Source organism: Astatotilapia calliptera, chromosome 5, assembly GCF_900246225.1.
Source record: "Astatotilapia calliptera chromosome 5, fAstCal1.2, whole genome shotgun sequence".
NCBI lineage: Eukaryota > Metazoa > Chordata > Actinopteri > Cichliformes > Cichlidae > Astatotilapia > Astatotilapia calliptera.
Window position 1 is genome coordinate 32,156,821 of NC_039306.1, and position 22,942 is coordinate 32,179,762.

Below are 22,942 nucleotides of genomic sequence, written 5' to 3' on the forward strand. Positions count from 1 at the left end.
GAATAGACCTTTATTGTCATTGTACATGTACAACAAAATTGTAGGTGCTGGAATAAAATATATAGTAGACAGCAGGAATAAATAGTAAACAGGAGAAATATACCCAAAAATAAGAGAAAGGCACACATTAGAGAACAAAAGAGTTCCAAAGTGCTTGGAATTGGTGCAAAGAAAAGACTTGGTGTGCGTGACTTGCCTGATTGATGGGGATTACTCAGACCATGGGTCAGATTGATGAAGTGTGTGTGTGGGGGGGCCCTCAGTATTTGCTGACAGTTCGAATGGCCCAGTTGAAGAAGCTGTTTGTTAGTCTGGAGGCGTTGGACCTAAGTGACCTGAGGAGTCGATCAGAGGGCAGCGGGTCAAACAGGTGGTGAGCACAGGGATCGTCTGTGATGGCCCTGGTTTTCCTGAGATGAGAGGATCTGGCGATGGCCTCCAGGGGTGGCAGAGGGTAGGGTTTTTGGACAGTGTTAATAACCCTCTGCACAGCCTTCCTGTTCTCAGTTGTGGCCCCTGCTTACCAAACACCCAGAGAGTAGGAAACCACTGAGGAACGTTAGAAGGCCAGCAGCAGCTTCTGGTCCAGGTTATTCTCCCTCTGGACAGGGAGGAAGAGCGGCTGCTGCTGGGCCTTCTTTAGGGAGTTTGTGTTATGGTCCAGGTGATATCAGCGGAGATGAGGGTGCCCAGAAATCTGAAGGTCGAGACAGATTCCACCCGTTCTCTATTCATAATGAGTGGGAAGTGGACCTGTCTGTCCCTCAGCTTCAGGTTATTTTCTGAGCACCAGTGCACACCGTCTTATCTCCATCAGACATGAGCCCAACCACGGTGGTGTCATCTACGTACGGACATTAGAGTGGTTGGGTCTGAGTTTGACTGATTGAGGCCAGTTGGTGAGGATGGCTTTGATCCAGGAGCAGTTGGCAGTGGGGATCAGAAGGTGGTTCAGTTGGTAGTAATGTCTGGGATTATGGTGTTGAAGGCTGAGTCCATAAAGAGCATCCTCACTTAGCTCACTTTGTGAAGGTTAATGGTGTTGGTATCCTCCGTGGACCGATTTGCTCTGTAAGGAAACAGGTAGGGGTCGGGGGAGGGGGGTTGATGGTCTCTAATGCACTCAAAACACTTGATGACTACAGACATGAGGGCTATAGGTCTGTAGTCAATGAGACTGTCTATTCCAGGCTCTTTGGGTATGGGAATGATAGTGGAGGCCTTCAGACAGGTGATAAAGGTGGCATGAGTCAAGGAGAGGTTGAACAGCCTGGTGAGGATCCCTGCAGCAGTATGCTGGGATATAGATGCCATTGGGGCTAGCAGCTCTCCTGGGGTTAACCACTCTCAGTCTCCTCCTGACCACATAGATTTTCGGTTAGGAAAAATCTGGATGGTTTTGGTTGCTGTCACATTCTCTACACAGCAGGACAGACTGTGTGAAGATCTCTAAATCCTGCTGTTCAAAGATGGACCAGTCTGTCAGATCAAACCACCAGCCCTGTAGCTGGGGGATTTGGAGGACCCTAGCCCCATCACCACTTAAAGACTTTCTTGCTTACCATATACTAAAAGAACCTCATGGAAGAAAGGTTAAGTAAACCAACACTCACTGATCCATAATGTAGCCATGGAGATCGTTTTTGTGGTTTGACACATCTGCCATTTCCATATGACTGGATTTTTTACAGTCTAATTGAGGCATCATAAAAGAGGAAAATTACAAAGATGGTGATTCCCACTGGACTAATATAATACGAGAAGTTCTGTGTTTGGCATAAGAAAAGGTTGGTCATTTACCGTCAAACGTTTAATTTAAAAATTAAGAACATTGTAGATTTGTACTGGATTATGATCATATCAATGACAGATACAGCTGTAAGAAAATTATTGGAAGTCCCAGATAATACTATTCCTACTTAAACAGGATTGAGCGGATACATATTTATAGTGTAGACATCTCTGGCATCTTTAAAGAAAAAGATGCAGGTAGGTATAATTTAATCAAAAAACCAATCAAGATATTCCCAATGTATGCTATCCCAGGAAAATTCCATTTTAAATGATGCAAGCAACAACAATTGAGTGCTTATGCAGACAATTTTAGAGCATAAGCTAGTAAGTTTCATTACAGTGAGCTGAGTCTTGAATTTCAATGCATTTCATTTCTTGAAAGGTTTCCACGCTTTTAAACAAGTTCCCAACGGAAGCTGTTTCTCTCTGTGTTTTCCTCAAGTATATCTCTTGTGTAATACCTGTTAGTTCTAAACAAAATCATTCTCAAATTAAAAATGTTTCCAGTTTTTTTACTTAAGGAAAAGACACCTCTGATGCTTGCAGTTTACTGTTCGCAGTGTTTTTCTTTCCCTTTTGGTTGCTCTTCCTCATATTATTATTATTATTATTATTATTATTATTATTATTATTATTATTATTATTATTTAGGCCAGGGCAAGCAAGGCTCTGTCCAGCTCCAGAATCAATCAGTCTTTTTGTGATGGCTCTGCAGGAGTCTTGCTGGAAACCAAATTGCACTGAGTAAATGGCCTCTGTGGTGCCTGTGCAGACATTCAGGTCATTATGATTAGTTCTGCAGTGTCTCGAAGCACGTGTTTGTGATATCTGACTTTTCCTCCTTACAAATGTTATCTCTTGTAGAAATGTATTTTCACATTCAGGAAAGTGGGACCAGTGTTTGTTAATGCAAAACATGTCCTATTTAATGTTACCCTCAATCCTCTGTGTGGGCTGTCATATGTGGAGAAGGGGGCAGCTGCTCAGCACAGTAGTTCTCATTCATACTATGACTACACCTTTGTAATTGTTGTTCCACAAAGGTAGGAGCTAAAATGGGTCACAGCCATTGACACAAGCTTAAAGCTAAATGAGGTGCTACAAAGTATCATAAAGCCTATTGCTACTGCCCACGGAATTTAGTTGATATTTGTGAACCTACAGTCCTGTGAAAAAGAAAGTACAGCCCATGACTCAGTATCTTATAACAACCTTTAATAGCAATAACTTGAAGAAAGCCATTGTTGAGGAATTTTGGCCCACTCTTCCTTGTAGTTTTGCTCCAATTGACAGAGGTTTCCAGGCATTCATTCATTCATGCATCTCTCTGGAGATCCCACTACAGGATTTCATGAGTGCAGACTGGACCAAAATCTTCACCTCTGTTGGTAGTGATGGTGTAAATCTCCTCCATTTGTGCAAACATGCTCTGTTTGGTTTTTGCTTAATATGGTTCTGTGCATTACTACCAAACATCTCCACTTTGGTCGTGCCTGCTCCAGAACTTTTGCATTTTTGTATAGATGCAACTTTGTAATCTAAGCTGTGTTGCCATGTCCTATTTAGAAAGAAGTTTTCTCCTGGCATCTCTTACCAACAAGCCATACTTGTCCAGTCTTTTGTAATTCTACTGCCATGAACGTTAACATTTAACTTGCTGACTGAGGACTGTTTTGTTAGATGTAGATCTTGGGGTTTTTTGCAGGTTCCCTGAGAACTTTTTCTAAATTTGCTGGCATGTCCACTTCTTGGGAATTGTGGAAAATGTGGCATTGTGTCAACACATACCGCAGTGCTCCAGACTTGCAAACTGCTAAAACAACTTCTTTTGTAGTAGTGATCACACTTGCCGATGATCAGTAAATGAAGTGCACTTTATTATCAGCAGCATGTGAAAAGTAAGGATTTATCACGGGGATGCATATAAGTCTGCCTGTACAACTCCTAATACACTGTAAACACTGCAATAGTTACATCCTTTTTGCACATGCTCTACAGTAAAATAGCGAATGACAAAGTTCACAGGTTAGAGTCAAATATCAATCATATATATTCCACCTCTGTAATATTCTTTGTCAATATTCTTGATAGCCACCTCTGTTAATTCTTGATATTTATAATTGAGCATTTTTTAATATATTAGTGCTATTTCTTAAATTTGTAAAATCTGTAATAAATTGTATTATTTTAATAGTTTAGTCTGTTACTGTCTTGGATCAACTGTAACCCACATAATTTCCTTAGGGATTAAAAAAGTATTCTGATTCTGTCACCAATTTCTTTTTCACAGTCATGCTTTTATCACAACTTGGTTGGATTACTGTAACTATTTCTATGTGGGTGTTAGCCAGTCCTGCCGGTCTCAGGTTCAGGTGGTGCAAAAATGCTGCCGCCCAACTTTTGACTAGAATATGGAAGAATATTACCGATGTTTTATTGTTATTCAGATTGCTGCCTGTCCATTTTAGGCTTTATTTTTAAATGATTTTGTGTGTTTTTCAGTCCTTAAATAGCCTTGCCCTGTCTTATGTCTTAGAGCTGCTGTACTTGCACTGCACCCCCTTTCCTTGTCGCTCAGATCAGCTAATAAACAGTAATATCTCCCAAATTGTGGAATTACCATACCATACCATACCAACTTTATTTCTAAAGCACTTTAACATAAAACCAAAGTTTCACAAAGTGCTGTACATGTTAATAGCATACGTAAAGAAAATTAAAATGAGATACGATAAAATAAATAGATACAATAAATTGAAACATGTTAAAACAAATTGAGTCAACCCCTCTAATCAATGCCAAAGGCTTCAGCGAATAAATATGTTTTAAGAAGACTTTTAAATTCAGAGAGAGAAGAGGCCTGCCTAACATGCAAGGGCAGATCATTCCACAACTTTGGAGCAGCTACAGCAAAAGCACGATCACCTTTAAGTTTATACTTAGTTTTCGGTACCTTAAGGAGTTGCTGATTGGCGGACCTAAGGGAAAGGGCAGGTGTATATGGTTGTAGTAGCTCCGAGAGGTAGGGGGGGGCCAGGCCATTAAGAGATTTAAAAGCAAATAAGAGAATTTTAAAAACAATCCTAAAATGTACAGGTAGCCAGTGGAGTGAAATTAAAATAGGGGTAATGTGCTCAAACTTTTTTGTTCCAGTTAAAAGACGTGCTGCAGCATTTTGCACAACCTGCAGGCGCCTAATGGACGCATCACTAACCCCAAAATAAAGTGCGTTACAATAATCCAGCCTAGAAGTAACAAAGGCATGGATTACTGTCTGAAAATGCTGTTTCGATAAGATAGGCTTTATTTTGGCTAATTCCCTCAAATGAAAAAAGCTAGATCTTACAACAGCTCTGACCTGGCTTTCAAGTTTAAGATTTGCCTCTATTTTAACTCCCAGATTAGTGATGACTGGTTTAACATACTGTGCCAGTGAACCAAGATCTATAATAGTGGCCTCAGAAGCGCCACCAAAAACCATCACTTCTGTTTTCTGTTCATTAAAATGTAAAAAGTTCAAAGCCATCCAAGTCCTTATTTCATCAAGGCATCTGAGCAGCGGGTCTACTGAGAAGCCATTTATCTTTTTAAGTGGGAAATAAATCTGGGAGTCATCGGCGTAGCAGTTCATTGCCATTTTACATTAGCTAGTTCTGTTCATTCCTTTTTTCATTATTTCTTATTTATTTTTCATTATTCATTATTACACAGCAGCTATGGAAACATTAGAGTCAATAAAGATGAATAGACCAAATAATTAATGTGATGATCTGTGAAATAACTATATATGTGACAATAAGACCTAAAGATTAGTACTACTAAAAGCACCAAAAGTACTAATAAAACAAAAATAAAATTCTCTGCAATTTTCGTTTTCATTAAATCTCTAAATGCTTTTCTTTCAACTGGAAAAGCTATACTTAATATGGATATTACTTAATACAAACCCAATTCCATACATGTTGGAATATTTTCCATTTTCCATGATTGCTGTATACTTTTGTTTAACAGTCAAAAAAGTAGTATTTCAGTAATTTCACTGATCAACTTAATTGTGTTTTGTAAAATATACAAAATTTGTACATGACTACTATTAGAGCAAACACAAATGGTCATGTCTAAACGAAAGAAACATATCACATATTATAAACAGTCTGACCTATTAAGCTTTAACTTTACAGTCTTTACATTAAACATAATGAACAAAGAAAAGATGAGAATTATTTTGACATTTCCACCCTCTGAAAACTAAACTAAAAAAACTAAAGCGGCTCACTTGAGCTAGAGAATGAATCACTTATAGAAACAAGGACACTATAGGAATGCATCCAATCTATCAGTATTCACAACTTATTGTACAACAAAGGAACAGTTGCTCTGTTTGATTTTTAAATGCTGATTGAAAAAACACCATGAACGAATATTACATTTGGCCGAAGGAGGAATTGTTGTTTTAGCCATCCTACTGCGAGCAGCAAAATTATTATTTTCATATAATATAATCATAAAAAGAATTTAACATTGTGACAGGATAAAGCGTTTATTCTGATTCCTGCAGATCTATATATCTGAAGGTTTTCCCCTCACATAATTATTTGCAGCACCTCTCCGATGTACATTTTCTTTAGAAACATATCACTTATTAATCTTGTATCACTTTGTGCCTTCAATCTAGGGGATTTTAAAGGAATAGCCTGTTTGGTTGTGCAGATTGTATGGTTGAATTTAAACTCAGTTTGAATTCTCTTGTCATGAAAGTATTATTACAATCACTCAACATTTCCTCTGTTTTTTTTTCTTAGCTGGCCAAAGGACTGATTGTGTCTTACCTGTGAAGGAAAGAGCAAGCAGACTCACTTCCTGTGAGTATTCAATCAGTGTGAAACATGCTTGTCTTTGGCCTTTGTGATTTATTGCATGCTATAAATGACTGACTGACTATAAATTACTGTTTTTCCAGGTAAAGGAACTGTGGTAGCATAATCTAGCCATATCTGTATGTTCTGTCCTAGCAATTCTCAATTTACTATTTTTTAAGTATTTAAAGTATTACACTTTTTAGGTTTGGAGAAGTAAAAACATGTAGTCTAAAACATGCAGTCAATAAATAAAGACACTTTAATGTTGTTGTTGCTATGCTAGTCAAAAGGGGCTATTTTCTAAATTTACTTCCCTGATGAGCTAGTTTGCAGATTAAATGTGAAGGTAAGTCTATTTAAAATACAATTTCCCCCCAAAAAATATTAGTGTAGTTGTATTTCAATAAAACAACTTGTTTACCAACATAATCCCCAGAAATTTGTTTGGTAACTAAAATGTATATATCTGGATAATATTAAATTATTAGGATAAGAGGCCACAATAATGACAAATTATATAAAGCAATACGTAATTGTGATAGAAACATTTCGTTAATAGTAAAGAAACCCAATATAAAGTTGCTTAAATCAGTTTCCCCATCCTCACACCTCATTTTCTTCCTCCATATTTCCCATTATATGTTTTACTCTAATATTGTTGAGTTGTTGTAGCAAGGTGAGATACAAACCATCTGTCAGACATACAGTATTGATAAATGATATTAATTTTAATTCATCCAGTAAAAACAATTTACATTAATTATCACAGCATAAAATGCACACCCAAGCTATGCTTACAGTAGAGCGAAACTGAGATTACACCAGATTACGACATGACTGACATGAAAAAAGTACATATAAAGCAATATTATTTTGAAGTTTTACTATATTTCTCACCCCAATTGCGGGACATGAAAGCTAAAGCCAGTATTAGCGTTGATGTTACAGTGTTACTGAGAAAAGTAACCAATCACAGTATTTTACTAAAAGTAAACACCCCTTTACTTTAAGGTTGTGCATACTCATCACATTGTACCGAAGGTGTTTAACCTACTGTAGATTTACATCTAAATGTACTGACTTTACCTCAATGGATGGCAATTTGATATTGGTAGCATTCCCCCCTTACCACATTAGCTGCAACTAGCTTGCTAACTTTACAGCAGTTTTGGAGCTCTAGCATCTTTCACCTCCTCAGCGGCCTCACGAGCATCATTTAGGAGCTGTACTTAACGTAACCCGGATGTTTCTTAAAAATGTAAAATGGAGCTAGCAGACATTACCTCATTGGGTAATGGCTCAGGTCCTCTAGAGAAAAAAAATCAACTCAGGAAATCATGACTGCTTAAAGGATGGTTCTGTCCTTCTTTGTAAGGTTATCTGAAAACTTCAGCTTCAGAAAACTGGTAGGAACATTTCCAACTACACAACTGATCACAAATTATGGCCTAACCCTGCCGCATGAAAAGCAAAAGTTGACAAAAGACAGCTGAGAATTCTGTATCTTCTTTCCTTGAGCATCTATAAGTATTCACCTCACATCTGAGGTCTTTCTGGTCCTTCCACGCCCTAACTTCATGTAGTTCTGTTTGCTAAGTCTGTATTGAACTGGCAGGGTGTTAGCTTTCAATATTCTTCTCCTACTCAGTGTTTGTATTATGCACTTGTACAATGAGTGACAGTCTGCCACCTGAGCTGCAGCACTGCTTACGCTCCCTTGTGGCTGATGGGATTTAAGATGGACTGTAATCTGAGATCAGGTGGGTTTGTGGATATTTACAGCTTGGATAAGATAAAACAAAGACTTTGAAGCGACAGCTCTACAGTGAAGGCATATGTTGATATTAGCATTAGCGTACCATATAATTACTGAACAATCAGGAAGTGAGTGAAATCAGGGATGTGTTTTCAGGCTGTTGGTACTTTGTGCTATGATTACGCAGTCTTTACCTGGCTCTGTGTGATGCTGAATGTTGCGTTTATCTTGGTTGTCCTCCCTGCTCCAAAAAAAGAGGAAAAAATGCCTTAATTACCTCTCGCAAGGCTGGCAAAGTTAATTTCTGTAGTCACATATTTAACCAATTACTCAGAGTGTAATGAAGTGGAACGTGGTTCACTGGAGTTCACAGGACATCCCCCACCCCACCTTTTATTCTTAGCTTAGTTTGGCTGTTTCAGAGTGGGAAAGGTAATCTTCACTAAATGTTAAACCAGGCAAAACTTCACTCTGGATACACAGATTTATCCGTGTCAGTACCCATTCCTCATGTAATCATTTTAGCACCGTTATCTCAATATCATGGGCAGTGGGGGGGGAGAAAGGTGGGGGAAAGGACATTATCTATGCTGGGTGTTACAGTATTAGGGATTATCCTTGACAGATAGTTTCCCTTCCAGGCACCATTAGCTTGGCCTCATCCCATTTGGTATTTCCAACACCTGCGACCACCATCCACTGGGCACAAGAATTATTACCATTGTATTTTTTCTAGGGTATATAAATTAATCATGGGGATCACAAGCAACTGCTTTAAATTTCTGGACTGTGACCAAGAAACACATCCTCCCTGAGGATGCCAAGGACCTATGCATCATTAAAAGAGACTTGTGCTGTCTGAGACAGGAACAGTGCCCGCTCCCTCACTTATATACCTTATGGGATTGGGGCCTCTGCACTACGCATAAATAGCTACTGTCTATTGCTAAATGTGACCAGAATCCTTGAGCCCGACTTTGAATGGTGAACAAACGAGGGTGTTTGCAAGTGGACAGAATAAAGTTGATCATCCCAAAAGTGAAAGTGGACAACTCGACATAAATTAACATCTGTCAGCGAGCAGAGCAAGTCTACTAATGACTTTAGGCTGCAGGGGCTTGTTAGGCAACCTCTCCTATTGGCTTTAATGGTTTCATATCCTCACAATCCATGAAATACCAACGACTCTAATTCCTAATCTGGTATCTTTATATTGGCAAATGGCCTGTCTTTGACTCACATGCAAAAATGAATGATGGGAGGATTAATATAGATAATGCAGTCCTATCTACAAGTTATACCTCAAAGAGTGCAGCTAGATCTTCTTATACGAGCTTTCAAATCTCTGAAACTCTCTAAGCAAGACCTTTAAAAGGCACGGTAGTAACTGTCAGTGAAAAGCAAAGAAGAGAAAGATCTGCTTTTTCAGTGTTTTCATCCAAGTCTAATTTGACTTGTTCTGAGTTCTGCTCACATGGCACTTAGCAAGTGTGTCTGAATTTTAAAACATATTGATTAGGAATTACTTACAGGTGCTGGTCTATAGCAGCATTGATCACAGATAGGCGTTTTGACAAAATGTCTGGAAAACATTTCACATCGATTGAAAGTGTCTTCTGGGCCAAAATAAAAGCCTCGCATCTAACTGTAATTACCATATGCAGCTTGGTGTCATTCATTTAGAATCTCTTCATCCAGCACCTTAATCAACATATAATTACCTCAGACTCTAAAGTAGGCTGAGAATAGCACAACGCGAGGCAGTTTATTGAAAGAAGGGAACATTTCACACCTCAGAAGCCTAAGTAGGTCAAAAGACTGGCTTCAGTTGTTAGATGGATAAAGTTTCTTCATTGCATTTCTGCACAACAGGAAATGCATCAATCTAGTGAGTCTCATAAGGAAAGACATCAACCACAACTTTTATTGATCAGTCCTTCCGTATTTGATTGAGACTCATGACAAGGCTGTGGGCAGGATGACAAACAAAAAGGCTGAAGGTTAAAAAAGTGGAAACCAAATCAATGATGATGACTGACAAGACGAAGCTTGGATGAACACTACTGAGCTCTCTCAGAATAAATAATAGAGAGAAGAAAAAATTGACTGCATTTCCTCCCTACACGTCCATTCTCCCTTCTTCTATTCATGATTTGTGGACATTATCTGTTTTAGCGCCGTTTTTTTTTTTTTTTTGTCTTGATTAACTGCAGCTAGCAATCGTTGATTCAAGTAAGGTTTTCAAATTTATTTATCTCCAAAATTTACAACAACATTGCCAGTCTAACAAACTTCGCCTTACAGTAGTTACCCTAATAAATTTTCTCAAAGCTGTGTAGCAGGGATTTTTGAGTTACACAGAAGACTACTAAAGAAGAAGACTGCAAGAGGCTAAGTTACCCTCGAGGAAACCCTGCAGATAACACTATCATCCATGTGCTCCTCATGAGTGCATGTGGTTTGCACTTGTCTGAGCAGCACTCAGTCAACCTGATCGTCAGTAAAACTAAGGTGAATGTACAAGTTTTAACTGTTCTTGTTCACTGTAGTTAGTGTTGTACGCATACAAACACAGTTTAGCTTTCAGTATGCGTTCCCTCTTTGCCTTATTGTGGCATTGTTGTACAACACTGACATTTTGTTTAATCACTGGAAATGTATCAAACACTGGATATTAGATGTAATAATTCTCCAAAACCACATTTAATACCTCGATTGCTGTTTGTTGACACCTCAATATTATATTGTTTAGAGGGAAAGTAAAAAAAGAAAAAGAATTTTTTTTGCCACAGGCTTGATCACTCAGTCATGCATTTTCATTTTACTTGTTGTCTGACAATAATACAGTTCATTTTAATTTGTTTTTTGAAGCAGTTGAAGCTCAGTGGTTGAACTTTCTTATTTGACAGTGGTTTATAAATACAGCTGTAGCAGAAGAACCTTGATTCGAGTGGTTATGGCATTTCCCTTCTATAGGAAAAGATCTGTTTGAAACTAGGAGGGTATAGTGTTTATACTTTACTCAACTCAAGGCGGGAATACATCTCATCTGAGGTAGATTGCATCGTAACAGGAAACTTCAAGTTGCCTGAACTTTAGTCCAAATGTGTTAAAATATGCTCATTTGATATTTGGGGGGGGGGGGGGGGGGGGGTTCTTAGGATTTTTTTTCTTCTTTTAGTTATTTTTTTTAGAGCATTTAAACATTCCCTTTGCTGCTGAAAAAAACCCCCACTTTTAGTAACTGGTTAAAAATCCTTTGGCAGAGAGTGATAGCTCTAACGTGGAGGAGTCTTGGCAAACCAAGTATTTCACATTGGTTCAAAGAATTGTCTTTATGTTTACCATTAGAGAAAATTACATATACTCTAAAAGATAAACAAGAAATTTTCCAGAAAATTTGGGGGCGCTACATCCAGTATATTGGGAATAAAGATCTATCTGGTTTGCTGTGTGAGACAGGGACAGCCTAGCTATTCCCTGTACAGGACCACAATCATATGCTGCAATCTGAAAATTATTCTTTAAAATCTGTCAGAGGTCTCATGGACTCAAGTGCTTTCATTGAATGTACCTTATGTTTTGTTTATTGTGTAAATTTGATTGTGTATGTACTTTATATATGTATATATGTAAAACTTTAATAAACATAATGTTGAAAAAAAATCCTTTGGCAGCAACGTCAAACAAGCATTTAAAGCAGCTGCAGAGCAAGACTGCATGTTCAAGAGGAGTTTGGGGCCATTCTTTACTGCAGAGTACAAAATGAGCAAATACTTATACCTGGAAAAAAGAACTCGGCAGGTTTTCTGACTCTTTTTAATTGAGTTTTGTTTTTTACATACAAGTTAAGCTTTTATAAGTTAAACAGTGTGTTAACCGTTAGTCAGTACAATGTAAAACTTTCTTGAAGGCAAAATGTGTGGTAAACATGTACTTAATAAATCTTGGGGGGTCAACACATCCGTATCTCTTATCATATGGCAGGCGGTCTAATAATGTTTGGGGTCAGAGTTCGATTTGGTACATTTTTAGGTACATGTTGTGTAAATGCTGTGTCAGCTTTGTGGATTCTGCTTTGCTTTCCATGAACGGAGAGTCAAATATAGTTAGCAAGTTGAACAGGCAGCCTCCTGACAGTGATCCAAAACATCACGTTTGTTGTTTTAGTCTGACCTGCTGATTTAAATCATTATCAACACAGCCATGTGTAACACACAGCTCATGCAGACAAATACTTTAAGAAGCTCGGTAACCGAGTGTCACAATTTGCATCAGTGGTTGAACTTCATTTCCAAGTCATAACTCAGTCAGATTTAAACACGTACTGTGGTCACACACAGGCTAAGACTCAACATGACCAACTCTTTCCAAGCACATAGTTTGCACAGATGTTCACTCTGAATATTTGATCTATAAATCTGCCAATCTATAAATTTGTTCTATAAATCAGAGAAGAATTCATTCCCCTGTTTTCAGTATTTAAAAGAATATTATGTGTTTGTTTCAAATGTAAGAAAAGTAGCCTATATGCATGACAGCATTGTCCTTACTGTTTTAGTCACATGACCCCAAAGCACTACTTTTTGACTGAAGCACTGAAGCTTTCACGTCTTTTGTCCAAATATAATATAGAATAAAATGAAATAAAAGAAAAAGACTGCGACTTTTAAAACCGTAGAAGCTTCACACATGTACAAAACTCTTTTCAAATATATATAAAGTGTGTAAAACTAAACTAAAGGCAATAATGCAACAAAATAGCATAAACTCATGTACCCTTATAGCAGTTATACTATATCTTTCCTTTTTCTTTCAACACAGGCGCTAATAGCATGTCACAAAGATGTCACGCTCTGTTTACACAGCTTTAAATCATTAGTCTACCCTGTCCACACATTTACATTGCAAGGAAAAACAAGCTGTAAACACAAAACTGGCATATTATTAACATTTAGTTGTTATGTTTAACTTGTAAGCAAACACATGCCTAATTACATATGAAGCAACATTAGCATTCATTACAAGTTCGCTTCATTTGACAAATTCAAGACCACCGTCTCCTGAGGTAAATATTTAGCTAATCAACTCTAAAATGCTTGTGCCCCCGCTATAGCTGCTACCTGAAAACTCCTTCCTCTTGTGTTTGCAAGAAGCCACTAATGAATAAGGTACGTGTGACAAAATAGGTTGTGGGAGCTAAATAGTAATAAACTAAAATGCTCCTTGGAGCTGCAAAAATCAGCTGATATTTCTGTGTGACTCTTACATATTTGAGCCACTGATCATTTTAAAAACAGGGCAGGTGTTATGTCTAGATACAATATGTTGAACAATAGAGCTACTCAAAAGCAGCATTATGTGTTATTACCTCTTTATTACACATAATCCGACTCGACAGAGTCCCAAACAATTAAAATTTTGCTTATTAATTCTAAGTTAATGTCAAAAGTTTGAAGCTTTTCTCCAATAATATATCTGTTTCCATTCATCAGTGTGATAAACTTACCACACATATTGTACAGTTTGGGGTTTTTTTCTGCTTGACTTTCTCTTGGAGATAGTGTAGCAGTGTGTACACCAAATATCAGCTCCCCCATCGACTGCTAGCTGGCCTTTCGGCATGGGATTTTGGCTCTGCTTATTTGGTTGAATGAATTATTAATGGCTCACTGGTTTTCCACAAGTTCCATCTTTTTATTATTTTTTTCTCTTCCCTAGCAGGCTCGATGTGGACTGCATCTCCTCATCTTCACAGCAACACATTTACCTCCCATCTCTTTCAGAGCCAAACGGAGGAGCGTTTGCCCAGGAAATATTCTGCACTCTCTGGCAACTGAATGGGAAGAAGGAGAATCTTTGACCTTGGAAAATGAAGATGTTGTTGCCATGGGAACTGTTAATCCTTCTGTCACTCAAAGAGTGCCTTGCTGGTGAGATGCCAATTGAAGTCGCGTTTTTATAACACACACCTAATATGAATACAGTGGATCTTGAGCAAGGAAGGGCTTCCCTTTTCTTAATGCGTGTTTATGTTACTATTGCACATCAAACCGAAAGATAGAGACCTCAAAAATCACTCTATTAGTTTTGCTTGTGGGTAAAATCTACCAATTTGATCCAATTTGTTCATTAAAATCAGTGTTTAGTAGGAAATGGTAAAACTTTTGTGCATCAATTTATTGAAATTTTGATAATAGCGCTAAGCCACAATCAGAGTTCATATTTTCCTTTCAGAGCACCTCAGACTCATGATGTGAATCATTGTTAAGACCAACATTTGAAAAGAGACTCGCATCCGGTGTGGGACTCACTGTCTCTTGTCTTTTTATGCCTCGCTGTTTTATTATGCAATTTTCTTGCTTTATGTCCAGCTGCTGCCACTTCCATGAATTGTGGCAGAGCACTGTAAAAATCCATACTAACTCTTTCCTCAACACTCAATTATTCTGTGCCTCTTCCCCAGCAGCACAGGTTCGCAGTGTGCTGAGATGCTCTTTGAGTAAAGCAGATGAGCGTTAGACTTTATTTTCCTAATACCTGCATGAGTTACAGCTAAGGCATTAAAATCTCGCTAAGAGCTCTGAACATGGCAACCTGCGCAGCGTAGAGATTTAGTGTTGACAGTCACATTTGAAGAATATACTGTATGCTCAACTCAAGCCAACCGTTTACAAGGCATCAAGGAATACATTTAAATTTATACAGCATATGGAGTGGGGTCTATTGTATTGTTATTTATGCTTGCATTCCCATTGATTTAGAGCCTCGACTCAAGTCAGCATTTTCACCGAGGCGCATAATGTAGTCTGCAGTCACAGAGCAGAGAATAGAGGGTTATGCACATGTCATTACACGCTATACTCTACATACATGCAAGTGAATGTGCGCTCACTACGGAGCGCACATTCACTTGCATTCCCAGGAAATCTAATTAAGGTTAATTTGTATGTGTGTGTTCATCTGTGCTGGTGGTCCAGTTGGCGTGTTCTCAGGGCAGGTCTGTTCGCGAGCACAAACTCAAACCAACCCAATCGTTTCCCAGGTGAAATAGCCCCGCTGTTAAAGGTTCATTAATTTGTTTAATTTAAAGGACACCGCAAACAGGGTAAAAAAATGAAGCACCTCCCTCAGAGGTTGGGGAAACAAGGCCCTTACCAGAGGCAAAGACTCCCACTCTCATTAGGATGATGGTGATGATGGTGTGGGAGGGAGCGCGTTTTGTCCTAGTCAAGGTTAAAGACTGTATTATAAAAGAAAAGCACCTCATCCTTTCAAGTGCACCAGAAGACAAATGGACAATTTTTTCCCCCCCGGAGCAGCGCTGCTGTGCAGCTTGGGCATATGACACACGTGGTCGGTGGAGAGGGAGGGCGAGTGCCACAGTGTGGCCGTGCATCTGCTAAAGAAACGATAGATTTCACGGGACTAATTAGTGCAATATCAGTTAATTACTCCTGTGTATTGATAGTTTGGCTGGAGGAAACCAAAACAACAAGCTTCACGGAGCAGACATGCATGCTCAAACAACATGTATACAGCTTTGCATGCGCTCGTCTAATTAGATTATAAGCAGAATGGGGCACTACTTTGATTACTGCGGCTCTCGTGTAAACATCTTAACCAAGTCATCCTGCTTGCATTAAAGCAAAGATGAAATAAAACATAATTCAATTAGCCAGCTGGGTTACTTGTCCATCTTTCTAATTATTCTCGACATGTAATTCAGCTTAAACTGGATTCTGTGTTTTGCTTTTCTGTACTTTCATGTATTTGTTGTCTTTTGGCATTTTAATAAAAAATGTTTTCCCATCAATCTGCACTCAACGGCCCCCAAAGACGGAGCAAAAACATGTTAGAAATGTTTGCAATAATCACAAGCTCAACACTCTTTTATATTTGGACTATTGATTCAATAGTAGAAGCTGCTTTGCCAGAAGTCATAGTTTCAGCTGTGCTTGGGAAATGTTTGCCATCTTTTACAGTGTGTGTGATATCATTAGGAGGAAGCCAGCTAGCCAGTGATTTCCAGGTGGTGTACCAGTTTCTGCCACTTAAACTGAAAAAGATGCTTAAAATTGTTGTTTGACTCTGATTTTTATGATATGCTACTTTGTCAGCTTGAGACCAGAAATGACTAAAATACATTTTGTCGGCTAAATTTTCGGCACTAAACTATTCATCCAATTTTCATGAAATCAGAACAAATTGGAATGTTTCAAGGATCAAATTTCAAATCAAAAGGAAAGGAAATCTGTACAGCTGCGAGGTAAAGTAACATGTTTTTTAAAGCATATGAAAATACGCCTCGATAAATTTTATTTCCTTTCACAGTACACTGTTGAAAGCATTGTGACACATAGAAGTAGCACCAGTGAAATACATATCATATATACCTGTATACACTGAAAACATGTTGACCAATGATATGATTACTAATGATGATGCATTTTGTTTCTTCTTGTTCTTCTTCTTATTATTAGTAGTAGTAGTAGTAATGGTAGTAGTAACATTTCAGCCATGTGTTACTCAAATGTATTTATGTGCTGCACAGATTTGCGATCATAACTGTGTATGTGGATGTGTAAGAATGAGGACGGGAGAGGAGGAAGAAAAACTCAGTCAGTTAGCCAAAATGCTTGAGGGTTATCTTTGGTTAATTGCTCTTTCATCATAATGTATTATCTGCCTCGTGACATGTGCACGAGAGCGTTTATTAAATGCAGGATCTGCTCAAGGAGCCATGTTGGCAGCTAATTATAATAGGTGTTAAGTTCACACACAGTTTTCTGAGCAATGAGTGCTTTTTTTTTTCCCCATTGTACTTTTCTTGTTTTTTTTCTCTCTCTGCAGAGAATACACGCCATGGTCCCGTCTTCACCCAGGAACCTAGCGACAGTATTTTCCCAATGAGCACTGATGATAAGCAGGTGTTTATTAACTGCAAAGCAAAAGGGAACCCACCTCCGCGTTATAGGTGAGTGGTTTGACAGCTTTTTGTTTATCTACAAAGTGAGACTACAGCGTGTGGGATCAAATTTACAGAACCCATTTATATTTTAATGCAGTCGTTCACTACAAGTATTTGTGTTTAGTCGTTGGTCTCCTTGTGCGATGCTTTCTGGAAAAGCAGGAAAGCTACATGTTCTTGGCCAGCATCACTTTTCATTGATGGTGCCAATGCTTCAGTCTTCATCAGTCTGTCTGTGCAGGTGGAAGGTAGATGGAAGAGACATAAACACGGACTCAGATCTAAACTACAGCCTTGTAGAGGGGAACCTGCTGATCAGTAACCCTCATGTCATCAATCACGGGGGAGTGTATCAGTGCATTGCCACCAACACATTCGGGACTGTTGTCAGCAGGGAGGCAAAAGTCCAGTTTGCATGTGAGTTGATTCTTCTTTTTTTAAAATATGCATATACTGTAACAGCAGTGAAAAAAAATCCCACTCTCCCACCCCACTTTGACTCGGTGTGATATTATGTGTGACTCAACGGAATGCAAAACAGTTAGAGTGGGGCTGCGACCGATGATTAATTCCATTTATCTCTATTATAATTTCCCTGGTTAATCATTTGATTTATTTGGTCTTTAAAATGTCAGGAGATGGTGAAAAATCCCAGAACACAATATTTTATTCGTCAGGCCAGGTGTCCAAACCCCAGAAGTATTCTGTATTCTGTTCTGGGCAAGAACATGATACTGGACAGAGATAATGGTTGTTTTTGGCTGTTTTTCCTTATTTGAATGGTAAGATATTCAGAAATATTGAAATCTGATCCCAGTTTTTATACTCGTGTTACTCTTAATGCTTTGCTAGTAAATTTGTTAGATGATAGTTGTGATGTCCCTCTAAGTGTTCCATATAAAACATATTTACATCCAGTACAATATTATCAATATAGCATATTGTAAGCTTTGTGGTCATTAAACAGCTATTTCAGACCCACAGAAGCTTCTCTGATGAGAAGTTCATCATGTTTAATCTGCCAACTTCTAAGTATGGCCATAAGCCAACTGTTGTGGTGCACTGCTAACAAGGTGTGTAGCCTCTGCAGGTCCAGCGTGGACGACCAATGAAACGGAGTCAGATTAAAAAAGAATTAGCTGTGAAGTTAACAAATTCAAGTTTTCTGATGTAACTGTTCTGGCCTTTGCTTGCAAAGTTGTTTTTTAATAATTAATCACTGATAAAAACTGTGTGTAAAGAACCAGAGCAGGGCGATATGACCAAAAATATTTATCACGATATACATTTGAAAATTTGCGATAACGATATAATTGACGATATAATTGACACTAGACAAAATACTTTACAACTCCTGAACTTTATTAGTGCAAAAAAACAAAACAAAACATCAATGTATTTTCACTTAAACAAGCAGCTGTTTTTTAAGTGCATTAAAGTTATATAAAAATTTAACAGTGCAAATGCAAATTCCTCGCTGACAGTTTAACCAAAAGGCATTTCCAGTGGAAATTGGCCGACGTATCCTCAGCATAACCATGTATAATATCCACAAAACTTAAAAAGAGGTTATACACACACAGTACGGTAATATTATGTTGAAGCACCGTACGTATCACTCCGCGAGGCTCCTGCCTAATATAGCCGTAATGCTCCGATAATCCATCAAGCGGTGGGTTCGTAGCTTAGCAAAGTTGTACTGAAACATTTGACAGATTTTCAAGTGCCGTCTAAATAAAATCGTTTCGAAGTCAGTAAAAACAACCAGAATTCATACATAAGGCACACGGGATTATAAGGGGCACTGTTGATTTTCAGAAAAATCAAAGGATTGATTTTAAGTGTGCTGTATTTTCCAAACAACACGGTAATAACAACGGCCCGCTAGCATGCGCTACCAAAAATAGTGCTTTGTTGTGTATCTGACGGACGAAAGCTAAACCACCACTGAAGTTGCAGCATTTTTACAAACCAATTCTGGTTCATCCGTTTCATTCAACGATCCGCTTTCGCTCTTCTCATTCTGCGTCGCCGCCATGTGCGTATGTAAACAAAGGCACTGCGCATGCGCGTTTTACCCATATTCTATCGCGATATTTCATTTTCTTATCGTTGCCCAACATTACACCGGTATTACCATGAACGGTATGATATAGCCCAGCCCTATAAAGGACCCACGGCAGACCTGACGACACATACATGCTTTTCAGCATTAACTTTTATTTACACACTCGATTGCTGTTCACAGACACACAAGGCTGCAGTTTCCTAGCTCAGCCGAACACTCCAACAACAACACTCAAAACAGGAACCAGTACAGATTTTAAGACGGGACATGATTGCTGATGCCGTGCTGGGAAGGTGCACGCACCTGCACGGCAGCTGCAGTTATGTCCAGACCACGCCCCGCCACATTGTGGGGTGTGAATTTCTCTTTGTTGTAGAGGTAAGACATGCCCAAAGAAGCTTAACAAAAGTACTGGATGAAGGCGGCTCATACTCACTAATTAAAACTGTGTTTGGTGACCACGTCACGAGCAGATTTATGGCAACTCTTACCTCTTATATTAGAAACAAATAGTGATGTAGTTGCTACAGGACTGCATAGCTGCTCGAAAACCTTGCTGTTAAAGCCTGTTGGTAATTAACTGAGTTGATTCAACTGCAAAGAGATGCAGACGAGTTGCGCTCATCAGCGCAGACTGACTCTGTTTCACTGCAGTCGGACCGTGATTGTTAGAAGCCAGGCTGCCTTACACCATGCAACCTGTGTCCCCTTGTGATTGAAAGTGATTGTCCAGAGGTTGAGGGTGTTGTAAGCTCAACTTCTGGTTGACCAGTTGGTTGCTGCAGCTACATGCAGAAAAATCACCAGGCAAGCACTGATTTTTGCCATCGTTTTTTTCTGTAGTGTGACTGAGCATAAAAGAAGCAAGCAAAAAATAAACAACTTGGTGGCCTTACTATATTTCCACTGGATAGGGTAAAGTATTGCCAGAAAAAGAGCTGTTTACTTGTTTAGCTACTGAGATTGCCAGTCTTGTTTTTGTCTAACACGTCCTGTTTTGGTCAAACAGTGCATTTCTTGTTTGCCTTCTTTAGTGGTTTTTAAAACCTAATTAATGCACAGCATCAATTTTTTCTGTTGTTTTTTAAACCTGGAAAAAAAATCACTTGTCAAAAGTAAATGCAACAAAAAAACAAAAAGTAGTGTTACACGGATGACAGCAGTTACAGTAAGTGTGTTACCGCTGCACACTAGTCTGCAGCTCTGATGCAATGCATGAAGGAATGAAGCCTGCACGTCTTGATTTGGAAGGACTTTTAATCAGTTGATTTCTGGTTTGACAACCGCTGATATTTGCTTGCTCCCCTCCCGGGATTTGATGGTATTTCTCTGACGCTGGAATTGATATGTCTCCCCACTGCTTATTGTCTCACGCAGCACAGCAGCATTTAATTAAAGGTGAAAGTAATCTCTAACGCGCGATTGGAGAGGAGCATTTTGGTGTACCCTCTGCCTGGTCTCTAGCGCATGCCGTGATATGAACAGGGGGCTGTTGGGTTTGACTTGTGAGCGATATGAACAAACTGGGAAATGTTGTGCAGGATTAAAACGCCCTTCCCTCGGATGTCGCCCGCACGTAAAATTAAAGTTATTACAGCTGTCAGACCCTGAAAAGTTATTGATGTGTTTTGCGCTCAACAGTTCTGCAGAACTTCAGCAGCAAGACGAGGAACACGGTGTCGGTGAGAGAGGGTCAGGCCGTGGTTCTGCTCTGCGGACCCCCGCCCCATTACGGAGGTACAGCGCACCTTCCTGACTCTTTGTCTGCTGTGCTTTCACACTCCTGCTTGCCTCAGCAATCTTTATTGTTCCCTTACTCTGCTGCTTATTATCTCGCTGTAACACTGCAGCGTCTTCTTTGTTTTTATGTCTTCCCACTTTCTCTTTCTGCAGCTCTTCCCTCAGAACCGTGACATACTGTTTTCCACTCACTTCTCCTTATCTGTCAGACAGGGAACTTTTTATGATCAGCCGCAGCTCTACCTGCCCAGACCCATGCCTTCATCTATAGTTCATAGCCTCATACTTCTTAACCTTGAGCTCACTTTTCTTGCCCATATGATCTGTGACCATGCTGTCATCTATAAAGTCTCCAGTGCTCCACTTCCCCGACTGTCATTTTTTTTCCTTTTTTTCCTGGATGTGGGCAGGTTATCTGTTGGGTAATAAAGGCTGCCGGTGGCTGGTGCGGCCGCGGGAGCGTTTATCCCGCGGCACAGCAGTGAGTCGGCTCATGTGTCTGTGTGCTACTGATTAGCAGACCCTCAAAGTGGTCCACACTCCTGCAGCCATTCGATGCCCACCAGCACAATTTCACGCCAGCATACCAGCCTTTCTCCGCTCTCTGTTTCCAACTGAATCCTGCTGCCACGTGGGAATCCACACTTTAGCAATTTGCCCTCCAGCATTCCCTCCCTTCCCGTTTAAAAAAAACAACAACAAAAAAACCCTCAATTTCTTTATTTTTCCTCTTAAATGAAGCATAGTGAAACATTTGATGGGATTTGTACGATGTGATAACGCCACAGTAGCTGGAGGTGTTTTTAAAATGGAACAAAAAAGTGTTTTTTCCCCTCCACCTTTAGATAATGTTAAATACTTCTTTAATACTTGTTGATGCACCACTTGAGGAATACACTGATGCACCTTATTAAAAAAGGAGACATTTGAAGCTTTTCAGAGCAATCAATAGGTAAGTGGCCTAAAAGGAGCTGCTCTGTGAGTTAAACTCTGTCAGAGGACATGAGATTATGTGCCTGCAAGTCCTCTGTTGCTGTGAGACTGCAGCTCTTCAACAGACCCACTCTCTGATAGTCCCTAATCATGAAAGGTCTGTCAGTTACTGCCCTGACTTCCCTTGTAATGATTTTAATTCACAGCTTTCCCTGAAGGAAAGCAAGTGGGACTTTTTTTTCTCCTTTCTTTTTTTTTCCCCATCTGCCCAGTCAAAAGGGCTGCCTGCAGAATGTCATGTGTCTGATACGGGCGGGCTGCACTAATAGCAAAGTTCATTCAGCATTCCCTGCAGACGCTTCTCACTCTTCTTAGCTCTCTTTCGCTTTTCTTTGCGCTTTGCACTCATACATTGGCCTGTTTATCAGTCCTTTCTTTGTTTGTTTTTTATTTGTTTCAGAAGTGTAAAATAATTTTTAATAAAGTTAGAGACTAATAACCATAAGTGTTGTTGCCATATTCCACATGCTCAACAGATAAGGCAGGAACAATGACGCCATCCAAAATAACCCAAAACTCTGAGTTCAAATCAAAAAATGAAAAAATGAATAAAATATGATCCTCCAGTGTTTTTATAACACATAACATAGAATTCTAACCAACTCTGTACATTTTTGATAGCTAGAGGCTTGACCAATATCGCCAAAAAAAAAGTCCCAGTGCTGGGTTCAACTTTTATCAAACCTACATTCTTCTGCTGGAGTCCCCTGTGATGACAGCCTCGCTGAGCAACTCAATGATCCGAGTCAAAACAGAGAGGC

General features: G+C 39.2%; 1 protein-coding gene across 4 annotated transcripts in view; it reads left to right on the forward strand.

The window, feature by feature from the left end:
* cntn6 (contactin 6) overlaps nt 1-22,942 on the forward strand; it is a 237,776-nt gene that overhangs the window by 58,641 nt on the left and 156,193 nt on the right. For 3 of the 4 annotated variants that reach the window (XM_026168943.1, XM_026168942.1, XM_026168939.1), the window contains exons 2-6: nt 6,597-6,656; nt 14,196-14,342; nt 17,263-17,386; nt 17,622-17,797; nt 21,090-21,185. In XM_026168943.1, coding sequence (XP_026024728.1) covers nt 14,282-14,342; nt 17,263-17,386; nt 17,622-17,797; nt 21,090-21,185 — 457 coding nt within the window. In that variant the 5' untranslated portion in view covers nt 6,597-6,656; nt 14,196-14,281. Of the gene's footprint in view, nt 1-6,596; nt 6,657-14,069; nt 14,343-17,262; nt 17,387-17,621; nt 17,798-21,089; nt 21,186-22,942 lie in introns of those variants that run through there. The other variant, XM_026168941.1, reaches the window with a different exon arrangement.